The 17,735-nt window shown below is 53.2% G+C and overlaps 3 protein-coding genes across 3 annotated transcripts; 2 read left to right on the forward strand and 1 right to left on the reverse strand.

The window, feature by feature from the left end:
* Positions 1–546: 546 nt before the first annotated feature.
* TRIVIDRAFT_176531 (uncharacterized protein) lies at positions 547–2,871 on the forward strand (the record flags this gene model as incomplete). The annotated part of the gene is made up of 1 exon (XM_014104930.1): positions 547–2,871. One exon carries the CDS (start codon positions 547–549, stop codon positions 2,668–2,670), a length of 2,124 nt encoding a protein of 707 aa, XP_013960405.1.
* Positions 2,872–3,270: 399 nt separating this feature from the next.
* TRIVIDRAFT_35336 (uncharacterized protein) lies at positions 3,271–5,467 on the forward strand (the record flags this gene model as incomplete). The annotated part of the gene is made up of 2 exons (XM_014104931.1): positions 3,271–4,949; positions 5,023–5,467. The coding sequence occupies 2 exons, from the start codon at positions 3,271–3,273 to the stop codon at positions 5,465–5,467; spliced, it is 2,124 nt and encodes a 707-aa protein (XP_013960406.1).
* Positions 5,468–6,532: 1,065 nt separating this feature from the next.
* TRIVIDRAFT_114462 (uncharacterized protein) lies at positions 6,533–8,764 on the reverse strand (the record flags this gene model as incomplete). Its single annotated transcript, XM_014104932.2, has 3 exons — positions 6,533–6,598; positions 6,670–7,951; positions 8,025–8,764. 3 exons carry the CDS (start codon positions 8,762–8,764, stop codon positions 6,533–6,535), a joined length of 2,088 nt encoding a protein of 695 aa, XP_013960407.1.
* Positions 8,765–17,735: the final 8,971 nt, after the last annotated feature.

A 17,735-nucleotide genomic window follows, 5' to 3' on the forward strand; every position in this document is an offset into this window, starting at 1 on the left:
AAATTGTTCTCTGCGATAACCTCAACGAACAACTGCTGAGACGGTCAACCAGCAAAATCGCGACTCGCAGCAGTGCACCATGCATACTGCTGGCCGTGTGTCGGCCACTGTTCCATTGAAATGCCCGCGGCACTCATGGCCCGCGCCAGCTCCCTGAAAACCAGGTGCTTGACGGCATATGCGGCCGGTATTCTTCGACCGAGACTTCATCTTGCTGCGAGGCCATTGTTGCGGCAGCTCAGCTCTGTAGCGCAAAACATATCGCAGAAACATGTCCCGTCTTTTGAAAATGGGATTCCACCTCGAAAACCGCAATATCTCACCTCGTCTCTGAGTCCACAAGAATCTATCTACCCCACGATGCCTGACGCAAACAGCCGTGTCGATTTGGATGAGCCTCATCCGAGTCACCATGCCACTTGGTCGGATAGAAACGACTTACAGAAAAAGCAGCTGCCATCGAATAAGCATGTGCGTTCTGGACAAAAGCTGAAAACCAAGTCCCATTCTCCGAAGCAGCCTTATATTATCAGAAAGAGGCGATATATGATCACATACGACAGGTTGTATCGCTCTCCCACGCACAATGCGCAACCTACCAACCGATTCTCTGCTGTGGAAACAACTGTTTCAGAACCCGATGAGCCGTCACAAGACGCATATCGAGAATTGAAGAACCTGCGAGGGATGCACTTGCAGTGGGGCTATGTTCGGCATCAATATCCCGATTCTCAATTTCAATCTGCCCGAAAGGACTTCACATCTTGGAAGACCAAGTTTTTCAAAGTTTCTATGCCAGACAGACCGGAAGAACCGAAGCTACCGTGGCCATGGCGCGACAATGCGAAGTGGCTCTTCGAGCTCAACGGTGTTCGTAACATGCAAAAGGCTTGGGAAAGCCTTGACATTGAAGACCGCCGCAAACAATGGCCCTTGATTATGCTTTCCACACTGGATCGTTGCCCCGATAAAGCACACATGGTGCTAGAAGCTACGTTGGATCCTTTACCGCCTGGGTATGCTATCAATGACGTGCTCCTCTTTGTTGCACAGCGTCTACGCATTAGCAGCATAAAAAACGTGCGTGAACGAACGCTTAGAGCCGAACAGGTGCTAGAATTGGTGATCAAAGTTTTGGAAGAGGCGCCAACCGGCCATGTCCCCCTTGGGCAGCGAACAGCCGGTATACTTGCACGGAAATTACCAAGCGAACAAGCAAGCGAGTTGTACAGTATTTTACAGAGGGCTAACATTAAGCTGCACCCAAACACGCTGTTACAGTTTGCAGGAAAGTTGGCTGGTGACATGGCGCATAAAGATACGGCGTTTGAGATTCTCAAGGGGCTCGCCGACAGCGGAGTCGATCTTAATGCACCCAGTCCCTCAAGCGCCATCACTACGCTCCTACATTGCCGAATAGCCCACGGTGGCTCGTCAGAGAGCCATTCATCTTTCTCACCCAAAGATACTCTGGAATATTTCATGGACAGGGGCTTCATACCCAACGTGATTAACGCGACTGCCTTCCTCGACTCTTTATGCCAACGGGCAGAAGTTGAAGAGGCTATACGGCTGGCATTGCTGTTTTCCGAGTCTGGCGTCCAGCTTGATACCAAGGCTTGGTCTACCATATTCAGAGGCGCCAAAGGGAGCCTCAAGGTAGAGAACGTGGCAAAGAGCCTTGATGTTGCTAAAGCAGCCAATGCCCCCTACGTGGATGTGCTCAATAATGCTCTCCATGCCATCTTCTATTTCGCAGAGATGGAATCCCGCGAGAAGCGACTCACTGCACCCTGGATCTATCCCCTGTTTGGTCCGATGCTGCGAGCGTACGCAAAGAAGTTTGAATTGGAACCGCTACAGTGGTGGCTGCCCGACTCCTTGCCCTTGATGCTAACACAGACAACGGGCAATGACGGTGAGAAGTTTGACAGCAATCAACTACGAACATGGGACTTTCTGCAAACCATTGTTCCTCTTACTGAGAAATCCTTTTCAGCGCAAAACAGCGGGCCGAAGTTACAACCTAATACAACAACAATAGCCATCATGCTGAGGGCCTACGTCAAGACACTGCAGTACCCCTATGATCTTATGGCTTTCTATGCCTTCTTCAAGGCCCGGCTTGAGGAGCAAGGCGGGAAAGAAGGCTTCGCCGCTCAGCTGATCAAGGACCAGGGCAGCCTAATTCACGATACTATCATCATGGCTATGATGGAAAGGCGAGGGTTATCACGGCCAGCGCTGCAAATTTTCGGAGACATGCTCAAAGACCACTTGCATAGAAGTACGACTGAGAGTACGGAGAGAAGCACCTCTGCACCGGTTCATCCACCGCCAGGTCTATGCACATTCAGCATCCTTGTGCGTGGTCTACTCAATAGTGGCGATCGGATTTTGGCAGAGCAAGTTATTCATGTTATGAAAGAGCAAGGTGTTGAGCCAAACCTTGTGACGTGGAATACTCTTACAAAGGGATATGCAGCAATGCAGAACATCAACAAGACGGTGTCAACCTTGCAGGATATGGAGGCGGCAGGCTTCAAGCCTGATCTATTTACTTTCAAGGCGTTTGGCAAGCTGAAGAACCAGGGACGGGCATTGGAGATGATGGAGGGCATCATCGACGTGAATAGACAAAAGATGGAGGGCGATGATCTGTATGAATAAGGCGACGTGGATTGTACACTTTAGCATAGTATCTCGGCGCTGCTTGGGACATGTTTTTCCTTCTTTCATTTAAATAACGGCGAAATGATATGATACCATGGAGTAGGGGGCTATGGAAACAGATCTCAGGATTTGGCAGCTATGAACAGATAGAACGGATATTACTCTCATCTATTGAATAAATGACAAGAATAAGATGTTAATATTTCTCTCAACTAAATTATTTTCTTCATTGTTTACAGATGAAAAGTTATATGTTGATCTAATCTCAATCGAATTTAGGGGACATAGAACGAAAGACCGGCCAAAGCCCATCTTTCAAAGTTTCGGATTTAGGACTTATCCAGACATTATATCCTCACGCGGATGGCCGAGTCGCCAAGCAAGAACGACGATTGACTTTTCTTCAAACGAGCCAATCCGCTTATCCTCATCACCATCAATGACTTCGATTGGAGAGCTCGAGAAAAGCCGTGCGCAGCACTTTGACGTCTTTGAGGGCATTAGCAACACCATTATCAGCGCCAAAGCCGACATCACCAGCCTCACTTGGCCCAATCAGTTGCACACATTTCATAACAAATATCTTCACAGTCCTTGATGCCCGATCCCAGCATCTCGCAGTTCACCTCCGTCTTCCGTGCCTCGGACGCCCACCGCGTCAAGCGCTGCCGCCAGACCGTCTCTTGCACGGCCTGCCAGCGCCGCAAGTCCAGATGCGACCGCCAGCACCCGTGCGGTGCCTGCGAAAAGCGCGGCAGCGGCGAGACTTGCTCGTACAGCTCAGCCGCGCCGGCGGCGGGAATTGAAAAGGCAGCCGGTAGCAGCAGCAGACGAGATGTCCAGCTGAAGCTCAGCCAGCTGGAGCAGATGGTGAGGGGGCTGGCCGAGAAGAAGGCGGGCGGCGGAGGTGAGAGGCGCTCGGGCAGCGACAGGGACGAGCTGGAGACGAGCTATCACGGGGCGACGTCGTGGACGGCGTTGGTTGAGAGTATCCGCGATATCCAGGACATTCTGGTGGCTGATCAGGAGTCTGGGTCGCCCGAGGAGGCGGCCGAGCCAGAGCTTCTGCTGGGAGACATGCCGCCCATCACGATCAAGGAGGTCATGGTGGCCTTGCCGTCGCGGCAGGATGCCGACAAGCTCATCATGGCCTACTTCAAAGCCAAATTCATCGCCGTCTGCCTCATCCACACGCACCAGTTCAAGCGCCGCTACGACGCCTTCCGGGCCGATCCCTCGTCCACCAGCTTCCTCTGGATCAGCATCCTATTCTCCATCCTCAGCATCGGCACAATGATCACCAACACCAAAGAACCAGACACTTTGTCTTCGTCGTCATCCTCAACCTCATCAGCGCCAGACTCGCGCTTCTACATGGTCAAGGCCGCCCAGTGCCTCATCGCAGGCCAGTACCTAAGGGGGAAGCGCTTCTCTGTCGAGGCCCTCCTGATGCACGCCCACTCGCGCAATGTCCAGAAACTCGACTCGGACTCGTCGCTGTGGTCGTTGTATGGGATGGTCGTGCGGCTGGCGCAAAGGCAGGGCTACCACCGCGATGCGGTCAAAATCCCCGGCAGCAGAGCCATGACGCCGTTTGAGGCCGAGATGCGGCGCAGGACCTGGTTCCTGATCCAGTCGACGGACCTGTTGTTCTCCTTCCAGAACGGCATGCCGCCCATCATCACGCAAGACGCCTGCGATGTTGGTCACCCTACAAACCTGACCGACGACGACTTCGACGAGGACTGCGTCTCTCTGCCTGCGCCTCGTCCTCCCACGGACCCTCTCCCCATTCTCGCTTACATCACAAAGTCCAGGCTCTGCTCCGTCATGCGCCGTGTTGTACGCCATGTCCTTGCTGTTGCTCCGGCCCCTTACTCCGAGACGCTTGCTCTCGACCGGGAGTTGCGAGAGTGGCATGATACCGTGCCCGCTTGTCTGCGAATCCGCACCATCCGCAACACGGCCTTCACCGATGCCAACTATACCATTATGCACCGGCTGATGCTCGAACTCATGTACCTTAAGAGCCTGTGTATACTGCATCGCCCGTACCTTACAACGCACAAACATGACGCCGAGTACAACTCCTCAAGGCAAGTCTGCAGAGAGTCGGCGCTCATGATACTGGAGATGCAGGCAGAGCTTGATGTTGAGACCGGTTCAGGGGGGAGAATGTATGAGGATAGATTCATGGTTTCCAACCTGACGCTTCATCATTTCCTGCTTGCGGCAATGATCATCTGCTTAGATCTCAGCGAGTCCACAGACATAGAGTAAGTGAGCATCAATTCCCCCCAGGATTTCCTGATACATATACACACTAACACCTTTCTCTCCATTCTCCAGCTCAGAAGAAAGGCTCAAGCGCATAATCACCCTCCGCACCGCCTATTCCATCTGGTCCGCCCGTAGCACCACCTCCGCCGACGCCCTCCACGCCTCCAGAGTCCTCCGCGCCATTCTTAACCGCATCGACTCCCCCGGCAGCACCGCTTCCACAAACTCAGGGCTCATGATTACCACGCCAACTTCCTCCCTTATGCAGAGCTACGAGAATGCTCCTACGATATCAGACGACGCAATGCAACAAATCATGCCCATTGGCGGTAACGACACGTATATCACAGACGACGCACTGTTTGGAAACGGCATAGGTATTGGTATGCCGAGCTTCGAAGATATGTTTACCAACATTGACATGTTCGACTGGGTACGTGACCTCCCCCTTTTTAGCTCTTTTCGTTATCCTCCGCTCCTTGCGCTTTGTATTAACGCCCAGCCTTCTAAATAGAGCTCCCTCGACCAATACATCCAATCTTCCGATTCCAGATCATGGAGGCAGTTCTTTTCCGATACGAGTTTATAGACTGGTCTTTTCCACCCTTTCCCATTGCTCAACTGAGAATCAAGACAGAGAAGAGAACCAAGCAAAAGCACCTTGTAAGTGAAAGAGGGACAAGAAACCACGTTTGTCCACTTTGGGCACCAGTAACTGATATTCGCAGTATTGATAATCATCTCGATACCTATGCTGTGAGATAAATGAGGCTCAACTCTCTACCTTGGTTGTTGTTGCCTACTTGTCTTCTCATCGATATCACTCTTGGCTAGCAAAAGGGGGTAAAGAGAGACATAAGTTGCCCAATTCCTTATACTTGATACGAGGGATTATATCTCTGATTGGTCTCATTCTAATTCAAGCGCTTTGCTCAAAGAAAATAAACAGAAACAATAAACGCAAATCGTCAAAAGGGGTGGGGTTCACACAAAACAAACAGCAAAACGCAAAGAAAAAGCCACACAGCCCGTCCAAATGGACCACGAGTCGCATTATTCATGTTCCAAATACACACACTATTTGCGCCCCCGTCCCAAAGTCATAGCTCAAGGACAGGCACAAAATAACCACAAAAGAAACCATCGCTAAGCAAAATCCCGACATTCTCTTTCCATCGCATCCCTCAACCGAGGACCTTCTGTTTAATCCCGCCAGAGCCAAGCCCAGCCCAGCCCAGCTATCCTATCCCAAACGAGTTTGCCTCTCCCAAATTCCATTTCCGCCCATGTGTCCGCGAGGTACCACGTTCATATCATTAAACGTCAACGCCGACACAAACTTTTGCTTTCTTATTCCTATAAATGACGAAAAAAAAAGAAGAAAAAAAGGCGCATAACAAAGAAAAAAACAAAAACAAAAGAGTCAAGAGAAACAAAAAGGAAAAGGAAAAGGAAGGAAGAAAAAAAGCTTGTGGGAAATCGCGAAATTTTACACACAAGTCTCCATTATGCGCGCACGCTCGGGTATCACAACGTTAGATGCAAAAGCATGCGCCCCAAGGAAAGCAGAAAACCGAGATTAAGAGGCAATGCCGCGAAGTACGCGTGCAGGATTCCCAGCCACGATAGTGAAGGGAGGTACATCCTGTAGAACGATATTTCGTTAGCACCACTATTGTCCGTTTTCACACTCAGGGCGGAGCCATATAAACATACCTTGGTAACAATAGATCCAGCTCCTACGGTGCTTCCCTTGCCAATGGTCCGGCCAGGCAAGATGATGGCACCGCCACCAATCCAGCAATCTTGCTCAATGACAATTGGTCTGCCATACTGCGGGCCCTGTCCTCCTTGACGTTTCTTAGGGTCAATGGGAAGGGAGGCAGTGAAGATGCTGACGTTGGGACCAAGGACACAATTGTCCCCGATCTTGACCTCGCAGACATCGTTGATGATGCAGTTTCGCCCAATGACGACGTCGTTGCCAATAGAAACATTATAGCCGTAATCGCACACAAAGGGGGTTTCAACGGCAACATGACGGCCGACCCGTCCAACGTTTGTAACCGGAGACGCCTCGGTGGGAGACACACGAACAGGATCACGAGGCTGCAGAATCTCGAGGAAGAGGCGTGCTCGCTCCTCGGGAGATACGCCATTCGTCGGAGGTGTCGTGAGGTTGTTGAATCTCCAGCAGGCAGCGGCGCATCGCTCTCGTTCAAGGCAGAGCTCTTTATCAAACGGGTAATAGTGTCTTCCTGAAAGCATCTCCTCCTTTTGGGTTCGTCGGGGAGGAAATTGTGAGTGCGAGAGCGCCAGTTGCGCAGCCATCTGTACATTTGAAGTTGCAGGTGGCTGGGGACGAGGCGTTGGGCTATTTGTCCTTGTGGGATGCAGGATGTTGATTTGCGGCAGCTGGTTGCTTGGATGAGGCGTTTCTGGCTCGGTTCGGCTCAGGTCGTGCAACGGAGGCACCCGCTGATACTCCTTTGCTATCCTTTCCCCAAACGGCGGTGCTTGAGTGTTTGCGCTTACCGGCGTGGGGAAGACATTGGCGGGAGTGTATGGCAGCGCAGAGAGCTTGTTGTCGGGACTCGTCACGGATGCACTTGGAATGGTCGAAGCCGTTGGGCGGTCGTCGTCCGAGATGATGACTGGTCGGCTCTGTGGGGGGTCTATCCGGAGAGGCTGGCCGCGGTAATGGGACAACGACTCTCGTTTCACAGGCTGGGGTCCGTAGGGGGCGGGCACTGATCCCGGCCCGGCCACCGAGGCTGGCTGTGGAGGCGGCTGCGATTGCGGTTGCGAATGAGACTGTGGATGAGGCTGCGGATGAGGCTGCGGATGAGGCTGCGGCATGCCATATGCACCAGGAGGCACGTAGCTGGGGTCCTTGGATTCGAGTGGAACTGCTGCGGCCTTGTTGTCTGGCTTTTGCCAGCCTGGCCCCCGCTGTGGCGGATAGCCAGCACATACGAAGGCACCACGAATGCAGTTACTGCCTGTTTGCATTGTTAGAATAAGGCTCGCACAAGGCATGGGGATTAAAAGGGCGCCTCTGTGGCTGGAACCTACACTCAGGCTTCTGCTCGTCACACTTCTTCTTTCTCTTCCGGCAAGTGAGGCAACCAGTTTTGGTGCGATTGCTGAAATTCCGCTTCCGCTTCTTCGGATCGTGCTGAAGCATCGAGTCTCCTCTATGGTCAGTATACGAACCACCGTAAAGAGATATTGATCGATCATCGCCATCAGGGCTCGTGCCGGCATAGTCACTGTGGTCCATTTGGCCTGTAGCTCGCCTCAAGGCTTCCCCAATCTGCTCTTCCGTGTTGCTCTGTGTCGAAATTGCCGAGTTCTGCTGCGTGTCATAGGGATTCCTCTCATCCCGAGCTTGATGTGAGTACCATAATTCCTTGTCACGATCCCGTTGCTCATCGCCATAGGAGCGATAGTCTCTTTGTGGTGTTCCATAGTGATCGCGGGCCTCGTTGTGCGGTGGAGCCGTTGCAGTTTCCGGTGTACGCTCTTGTACTAGGACTTCTCTCCGAATCTCAACGGATCCCGAGCGCTTACGCTTATGTGATCCTTCTATTTCCGGATAGGTTGCGACGTGTATGGTCCTCTCCGCACTTTGAGGAGTCCAAGAATCCCTTTGAGACGATGATGTTGGCGGTTCAGGGGCCGTCGATACCGATGCAGCTGCTGCCGGGCCAGCGAGACGTTCTTCTGGCGCAGAGCTTTTGTCTCCCGGCGCGGCCGGAGAGTCTGTCAGCTTTGATGAAGCGCCATTGAGAGCAGTGAAGGTAGACATGTTGAGTGCGAGTGTCAGTAACGGTATAGCCGTCGATGACCATACAGCACACTGAACACACAATAAAAGCCAAAGGAGGAAAAATTCAGCCAAAGCAAATGTGAGAAATCCTGTGCTAAAACTATCCGCAGTGGGTTTCTTTTGGCTCACACAGTGTGCTTGTCCAATATGAATGGTGGCGAGGAAAGCGGTTAAGCTTTCGCTTTAACGGGGTGAGTGCTTCAAAGAATATAGGTTCTTTGAGTATTGAGTCCCCAAAATCACGATTGTCGTGTTGTTAGGAGTCCCGAGCTGTGAGCTCTGCCAAAAGCTGCGCAAGTGAGACTAGGGCGAGTAGATCAAGTAGATCCAAGCAGGCACCGCTATGCAGCGAAATTCACATTCCCACAAAGCGAAACAAAAAGATTAAGGCGCGCGGCAGAGAATCTCAAACCTGCAGAAAGTCTCGCCTGAAAAATAACCAATGCTCGTTGCTGCCGCAGCGGTAAAGCGAGTGCGGAACTGACTGTTGCCAACGCTGGTGAGAGCGCGAGCCACGCGCAAACGAGTGAGTGAGCGAGCGAGCGAATCAGGGCCGGCTTCAGTCCAATGCAGCTTGATAGACGGCTTCTCGCCCTTTGGATGCCCTTTGGGTCCTCGTCGAAAAGTCGATGGTGCAGGGCGACGGCCGAGTTGCGCAAGCCGTTTGACTGGCCCGAGTCCAAAGAGTTTTGCTGCGTGCAGACGTTGTCGAGGAGCCGGAGTGGGAGGTGAGAGAAGGGTGTTGAGGCGGAAGAGCTGGGGGCCTGGCCGAAGTTTCTAAGTCGCGCTTGGGGGGCTTAGGTAGCTTTTTTTTTTTTTACACGCGCGATTATGCTGCGCCTGCTAGTCAAGGGGGGGTGGCCGGTTCAGCAGAGAAGCACCTGGAGGCGTGTACCTGGTCTCGGAAAATGGGGAACTTTGCAATTATTCGGCCGTGCAATTCTGGTGCTGTACTCTTACTGTAGCAACGATGAAGAATTCGGCGTGGGATGTAGTCTGCTTGTAAGAATCTATCGCCAGCGACAGATGGCAACAAAGCTGTTGGGGTTCAAGTAGAGCAGGGCAGCGGCCGATATCGTACAGATGGAGAGGGAGGCAGCAAGGCGCAGACAAGCAGCCACAAGTAATGCACCCCAAGAACCAGATACCCTCCGAGAGGAAGCAAAGGAGAGGAGGGGGAAGGAGAAAGGAGAGTAAAGGCTTGCGGACCAATTCCAGGGACACTGAGGCGACGTGGGCTGGGAGGGGGAGATATGGAGATATGGTCGTCGAAATGGTCCTCCGAGTCCAGGCGAGAAACACACAGAATCCACGTCCATAAAAGAGACCCGGGAATGTACCGAAATGCACCTAGGGAAAGCGGCTCTTTTGACGCATGTACGAAGTACAGTTCGTACAGGTACACAAAGTGACAGACTGACAAACTTGCTGCCAACAGGGCAAGCCAGGCACCGTACAAGTGCGTGCGTGCGTGCATCCAAGGCACAGGGTTAGTCGCGGATGGAGCATCAAAAGGACGCACATGATGGGGCCTCTCCGTGGATAGCTGCCATGGCCTGGGGAGCGGCCAGATGGTTCCTCGAGCAGACCATACGAGCAGCATTTCGCAGTCCATCGCTCAACCCAGCATTGCCCTCCACGGCCAACCCCCTCCCGCGCTCAACGGACAGGCACCGTACACAGGGCACAGTCCGGCGAATGGAGAAGGCGTCGCAGCCAATACTTGGCCCATGGCAGCGTGGGGAGCTAATAGGCGGCGCTTCTCGCTGGACCCAACCGAGTGCGCCAACACCTCTCCCAGAGCGACAATCGCCCGTTGCATGTAGCAGCGCTGCTAGTCCAAACCTAGCAACCTTGAACCTAGCTCCCTGGTACCTGGCTGCCATCGCATGTGGCAATTCGCCAGAGCGCCAGGGCCTCAGCCCAAAGCCACATCACGACTAAATGGCTAAACTGCGTGGTACAGGTGCGCCTGTGCTTGGAGCAGTGCAGAAGTGTGTGCGTGCATGCGCGCGAAGGCGCAAGTGTGAGTGGATGCCGCAAGAGCCCTCCGAACTCCACGGAGGAGGGTGTGATGCGATGGCCAGTGTACCTGTAAGACAAAGCCAGCGAGACGGATATACGATCCCAGAGGCGGCAGTTTTCGGTTATGCTCAGTGGCAGTCGCAGCGGTCCAAGGGAGCGGTGTTCCGCGACAGAGGGGGGGCGTGCTCCAGATTGTCTCTTCGATATCATTGCCGGGGCACAGACGACACAAGTCACCCAAGGACTGGCAAAGGCACCGTGGTTGTCGTCTGCTGTATTCAGAATGCTCGCACAGCTAACGCACGCCCGTGGCTCAGCTTGCCCCATCAACAGCGTCATCAGGCCTCGTACGGAGCAGAGGCGTCTTGGTCTCGGGCGCAACATCGAGTCTGAACTGCTCGCTCCAAAGAAAGCTGGCAGCGGGTAGCAAGGGGGTCTAGCCGTGACATGTCCGGTGGTTTGGCCAGACTCTCCCCCACTCTGTGCTAAGCTTTGCAGAGCCTGGCCCAGCTGGTCCTGACGAGATTTGAGTGCGAGGTAGCAGCCTGCGTTTCGCAACGAGCACGATTCGCCCCGGGGTGGAGATGGGTGTGACCGCAGTAAGCGGTGTTGCCGCGGCTCCGCTCTCTCGGCTACCACAGACAGACTAATGCTGGGCAGAGGAGTGAGCGCAGCGCGCGGAACCAGGACGTAAGTCTCTTGTGTCTCGTGTGTGTCCGTCTTCCAAGCCGCTGGCCAGTCTTCTAGCGTTCTTTTCGTCGACTTGAGCGCACCGGGGAGCCATTGGGATGATGCCGCCGCTATTTGTTCCTGCTTTGCGCAAGTAAGCCCACGCACGAGGAATGACGGAATGCTAGTACGTACAAGATACGAAATCTGTTGCACCATTGGTGCTCCAGCCGAACCATGGATGAGCAAAGAATGAGGCATGGGGGAATCTGCTCTGCTTAGCAAGGGCTCGAAATAGTATATCCTTGGGATGACATAGCAATACCTTAGCTACATAGGATTACCTGTCCACGCTGCCGTCTACCGCGATCAGGGCTGGTACCTGGTAGGTACAGTAGCAGTGGCAACCGTAATATTGTTACTAAAGTTGGCATGGACGCAGTAGTGCCAACAGAACCGTCAGGAAAGAAGGACCCGAATCCGTTCAAACATCGCCGTTGACTCCTTCCCACACCAACAAGCCAACACGGAAAACTTTTTCTGTTCGCTCCAGCATCCTGCAAAACACCATCGTGCCGTCTTGCATCTCTTCTTCTCGCAGTCTCTCATGCACGCACCATCTCGTTTTCTGCATTCATTCGTTTCTCTTTCTCTCTGCAGAGCATTCATCTCCTCTCACTCCCCCGCCACGGTCGTATATCCTCTCTCTTACGGGGCCTGCGATGCTAATACGGAGTACAGTAGATCCAATTCTGCCTCCGGGGCCAGGCCGACAAGGGATCGGTTTGGAAACAGTCCATACATTTGCCTCTGCTGCTCATGCATCATCGCAGTTGTCCCCTGTCTGGGTCCCAGGCTTGTTGCTGCTGCGCCCATCTCAATCCCTTCCCACGGAGTGCTGTTCCACCTTTGCGCCCAACCCATCCGGGTGCCATCGCAAGGGGTGCCCCTCCCAAAGGCGAGCCGCGGCCGCCATCGTCGCCAAGTCTCCATTCCAACAAGCACGACCCATTTTTGGGACCCTGATGCGGAAACGCGCGGCGACCACCTACGCCTGCTGAGCCAATCCACGGGTGCCGCTAGCTCCAGGCGCCACCAATTATCACAGGGCTTTCCCCGTCTATCCCGCCAGTCACCGGCCACAATGTGAGCAGCCATCCGCGTGCATGCGGCCTATACCCGATCAAAAGGGCACATGTAGGCCTCTCTGGCCGTCACCTCTGCTTGAAGCATACAAGTAGATCGGTCTGTGGACGTCTATGTCCGAGAAATCGGCGGAATAGAAAGGCGTCTCATCTCGAAACCATCGTACAGCACTTGGGCTCTGGCTCCTTCGTACACAGCACCTGGTTGGATGATGGTCACACCGGCTCGCCTGTCAAAGCCGGCCTGCTTGGCCTTCCTTGCCAGCACAGATACTACGAGCACTCGCACCTGTCGTTGGTGTATACCGGGATCGTGAAATGGCATTTGGTCCCAGATCTTGCCCACTTCTGTCATCGAAGTGGGACAAGAACCCTAACAGACGCCTTGTGAGTACATCATATGCCATCTATGAGATTGAACAGACAGGGTTCGCGGGTAAGTTGATAGGTTCATCACCAGAACCTGCCGGCCTGCCTGCACTTCCGAACTCTCTAGCGGTCCGACACAAGCGTCTGTCAGCTTGCTTACTAGCTACCGGTCCCCGTGCAAATGCCCCTTCCAGGAAGTCGGCCCACCAAAGAGCAAGGCGTAAAAACCTGTGTCTGACTATCTGTGTGCCCGCTCTAGTAGTTCAACTGCTATACACCAGTTGCCAAAATAGTGGCTCAAGCACTCCAATATCCAACTCGGCCATGTCCAGATTCGTAGGCAGGGCAGAGCTGCCTCGATGACGAGCCACAAGGGCATCGGCTGTTGTCCGACCCTGAGAGCCAATAGGAGCTGAGGGACTAGGGAGCAAGCCGTCAAGCACTTTGGCTTATTAACGCCGCGTTTAGCACCGTCTCGTATCGCCGCCGCCGCCCGCGGCTGTGTCAGGCCACGTACGCCCGACGGCATTACCTCTTCACCCGCTGGATGTGCAGCACCGTTCCACTAGCGTAAGCCTTCGCTTCTGCTCCGGCGCCCTCCAGCACCGTGGCACGGTAAGAAACCAGCCTGGGATCCTTACAGCGTCCCATTACGGACGGGGCGCGCTACATCTGCCTACTATAAGGCTTGAAGAAAATCCCGAGCCTTCGAGCCACTGACCAGATCTACGGGAGGTTGATGGAGTGTTTTTGCACGAATTCCTCCATAACCGCGCGCGATGTTGCCTGGGCTGTTTTTTCTTGCCAAGAACGGAAATGGCTTACATGGTCAACCATATCGCTTTACGTTGAACAGCTGCGGAGAGAATAGATCACAACGCATGCCGGCCGTCCTTCAGCACAAGGCAACAGCTCCTCGTCACATCACTCCAGTTGATTGCCCACACTGTTGAACGCTGCCACGGCTAGTCCAAAGGATTGCTTGGCCATAAAGACTAGCACGGTTCACACAGCACGCCACATCATCCTTTGAGGGTCGACATTGGACTCCAGGTAACACATGGCTGAACACGGCCTGTGGGAGTTTGGCCAGACAATTCGTGGCTTGTTTTGGCTTGAAACGCATGCGCGAAGATGCTGAGATATCACACCGCCGGAAGGGCTTGGGCCGAGAAAAGGATGCCGGTCTCGACACTTCTCTCATGCCCTCTTGTGCCGCCAAGATAACCGCTGGAGCAAACCCACTCGGCGGCTACCTGGTAGTCACCTTTTTTTAATACCTGTGGGCTTTGAGTAATTGCTTCTGGGCTAGCTGCTAATCTGTGATGTTTCTCGCAACCTCCTGCAACGAACATCAGAACTAGACTCTAGCGTGCCGAAGGATCAGGGTCGCAAAGATAATGTTCCGTTCTTATGGCCAGAGGCCCACCTACCATCCAGGTTGACATTTAGTTCATGAGTACTGATGTCGAGGTCGCCGATGCTGGTGCTTAACGCCGGTCGTTTTGGCCATCGCGGCTTCGACGACTTTCAACGGCTCCGGACAGAGTTGTCCCTTTGAGGGGGGCAGCCCCCACTACCTATGTTGACTAAAAGGCTTACAGCAGAAGTGTATTAAACGTGGGGTAACTGATTCTGCTTTCTTGATTGCAGGTGCGTTTTACCTAGAGTGCGATTACCCAGTAGATAATGTACAGGGCAAGATGTCGATCTTGCCAATACTGTACCGGGCGGCGTATCTACATCCAATATACTGTACAGGCGATACGGCAACCACGACACTGCTGAATTTGTGGACAAAGTGGCACAAGACTCGTCTGGATGACAAGGGTGATGACGGCACTGTTACACGTGTAATATGTTATGCTCCCCCATCAGCCCAAACTTCGAAGGGTCGTGGGCAAACAGGGGAGTGGCCAAGACGGTACCCTCTCACGAAAAGCTAGGATATGTCGCCGGATAGCACTCCCACGCTTTCTGTCCATAAGCAAGGTAGCACCAGCATTGTGACCAAGCCCTTGTAATCGCCACGGCTCGAAAGATTCTGACGGGGTTCTTTCAGCTCCGATCCAACTGCTGGCAGGGTGTTAGGCTGACGATTCTATTCCCAGATGGGATATGATGCCTGAGGGAGCGCACGCTCACACGCAATACCAATGCCTGTTGGCTCGAGAGAGCAAACGATACTGCCATTAGGAGTAGTGTGCTACTATGACTGACAGAGCCCCTTGATACGAGAGGGGGGAAGCAAGCAAAGCAGCCCCAACTCGATGTCTGCGTGGGTTCAATCGTCTATTCGTTTTCCAAGTCCTGGGCATGGCAACATGCGAGATAAGACGTACGAGCATATCGTGGAAGCCATGTGCCAAGAGTCAAGAGCCAAGAGCCAAGAGCGAGGATCCGTTGGTGCCGGCGTGGCCTCAGGATCGCATCCTTGTGGAGAAGGCTCTCTGCGAACATTCAAGCCAGTGAGTACTCAGAGTGCTCTAGCGGCAACGCGGGACATGACGGCAAGCTGTTGGCTCAATGCCAGTCAGAACAGCACAGAACAGCACAGAACAGCACTACACAGTACTGCAATTTGCTCTGTGCTGCTGAAGCCACAACCTAACAATAGACTGGACGAGTTGAGGCCCAAAAAAGAACAGTGGGGATTGGGGGGGCGTGTGCGGTTGGTTGAAGATTGCGGTCGTGGGCCTGTGCGTGTCTCTGCTTTAGCGAGGCTAAAATTAAGTTGGCGGTTTGGCAAGCGCGCAGCGGACAAGGGAGCGCCGGGCCGGAAAATCGTTTCTTCATGCTTCTCTACTCTGCTCTGCTCTGCTCTACTCCGCTCTGCTCGATTGCAGTTACGGCACGAGGATTTCCTCAATACTTTTGTGCAACCGATGCTCCTCCGCACTCCCCGAGCGGGCTTTCGTATTCCGCTAGCACTGCTGGGCTGGGCTGGACCCTTGCGTCAACCAGGCAAACATTGCCGAAGGCGGACCTGGCGAGGGGAGGCGAGTTTAGCATCTTACAGTGCCTTGGGTGCCGTAAGTAACGCTGACTCAGGTGCTAATCCAGGTGCTGTACCTGGTCGTTGGCTGCTGCTAATTCATTTTAGGTCTCGAGGCAGCACCAAATCACGTCAACAACATCATCATCATCCTTGGAATAAATCGAATGAGGGCATCCACACAGAGTAAATGCCCAGTGCCAGTCTAACTAATTACGCACCATTCAAGTGCTTGTGCTTACCAAATACAACTAATTCATCTCCATCGCCAATCACAGCACGTCATCTTACCGTTTCTCGTCCTCGCTCTCCTTCCTCCATCACGACAGCGACAGCATGCTATTCATCCAAACAGCCAAAAATAGCACCAGTTGACAAGGTTCATCGGATATCTCTTCCTTCTCTCGGCATGGCAACCAAATCAGATTAAATCAAATTAAATCAAATCAAATGCTACTCAACTCCAGCATCAAAATCTATTAATATTTCCTCTCTCTCCTCTCTCTCCACCCCCACACCCGCCCCGGCCAATGATTTCCCTCCAAATAGCCGCTCAGCCAATACTAAGCGCTTGCGAATAGGCGGGCAACTCTTTTCTAGAACGATTCTTGCTCTTTGGCCCTCCAATCTCGGAGCCTCTCGACAATACTCTTATCCTCCGGCCATCCACTTTCCTCTCTCAAACTGCAGAACAAAGAGGGTAGCACTCTGGCTATTTTTATCGCCCATGTTTCATGCAAGGCATCGCTCTTGGGACCTTGCATATTGCCGCCCCCCCTTCCCCCAATCACCGGTTTCCAACAACACCATCGAGGTTCTTGCTTTCTTACCCGCCCATGAACCATTGTCGTGATGGAGACGCCGGACCTCTTTCTCCACCTCCCATGTTGAGAGAAACCACCCGGCATATGCCAGTAGCGGTTCTTCATCCGCTTCTATTTCTGTCTTGCCGCCAGTAGAGTCCCACTGCTCATGCATCGCGAGATTCCCCTGATTGGTGTTCCTGATCCCATTCCGTGCTCACGGTACCGCCGTGATTCTTGCTGCTTCATACACGCCCCTCCATCTCTTCTCCTCCCCCCTGAACGTACAGATGCTAGTTCATGAAGCCCAGATATAGCTATCTCGATCTTTTAATTCCACGCGAGATCAGGGCTTGTGTTATTTTTAGAGGCGTTGTTGCTATATTAAGATGTAGCCTCAATGCAACTGTCTAAAAGTAGCATGAGCTTTAATGAGACATCATTCATGAACCCGTCAACGACACTCTCGTCTCCCCTTGAGCTCTTTTCTAGCCACCGATCCCCCCGTCAAGCCCCGTATCTTATACGTGCTCTGAAAAGAAACGCTGTTTCATGCGGAACCCCCCCTTGTTCATCCCATTATTGCTTATACGCCAGCCACTCAGAGTAGATGTGCCGTTGCGAATAGTTTCCCCCCTCCCCCTCTCTCACCCAGATAGCACGCGCCCACTAGTACGTCACCATACGTTGGGACCTGCAGGGTCCTTCTCATATTCACGGCCGGCCCTGCGACCATGGCGCTTCTTTAGTTCATGAAGCCGAAGGGGCAAAGCTAACACCCCGTAAGAACTGCTCTCCAAGCAGAAGCGCTCGGCTCATCGAACTCAACACGGTAGTCGTTTGTTTGTTTCATGCCGTGCTTTCATCTCGCACAAGCGCTGTGAACAAACCATGGGTCACATCGGCAGCTGCTAATCTTGCAGATAATGCTTCAATGCGCGCTA

Source organism: Trichoderma virens (assembly GCF_000170995.1).
Source record: "Trichoderma virens Gv29-8 chromosome Unknown TRIVIscaffold_2, whole genome shotgun sequence".
NCBI classification, from domain to species: domain Eukaryota; kingdom Fungi; phylum Ascomycota; class Sordariomycetes; order Hypocreales; family Hypocreaceae; genus Trichoderma; species Trichoderma virens.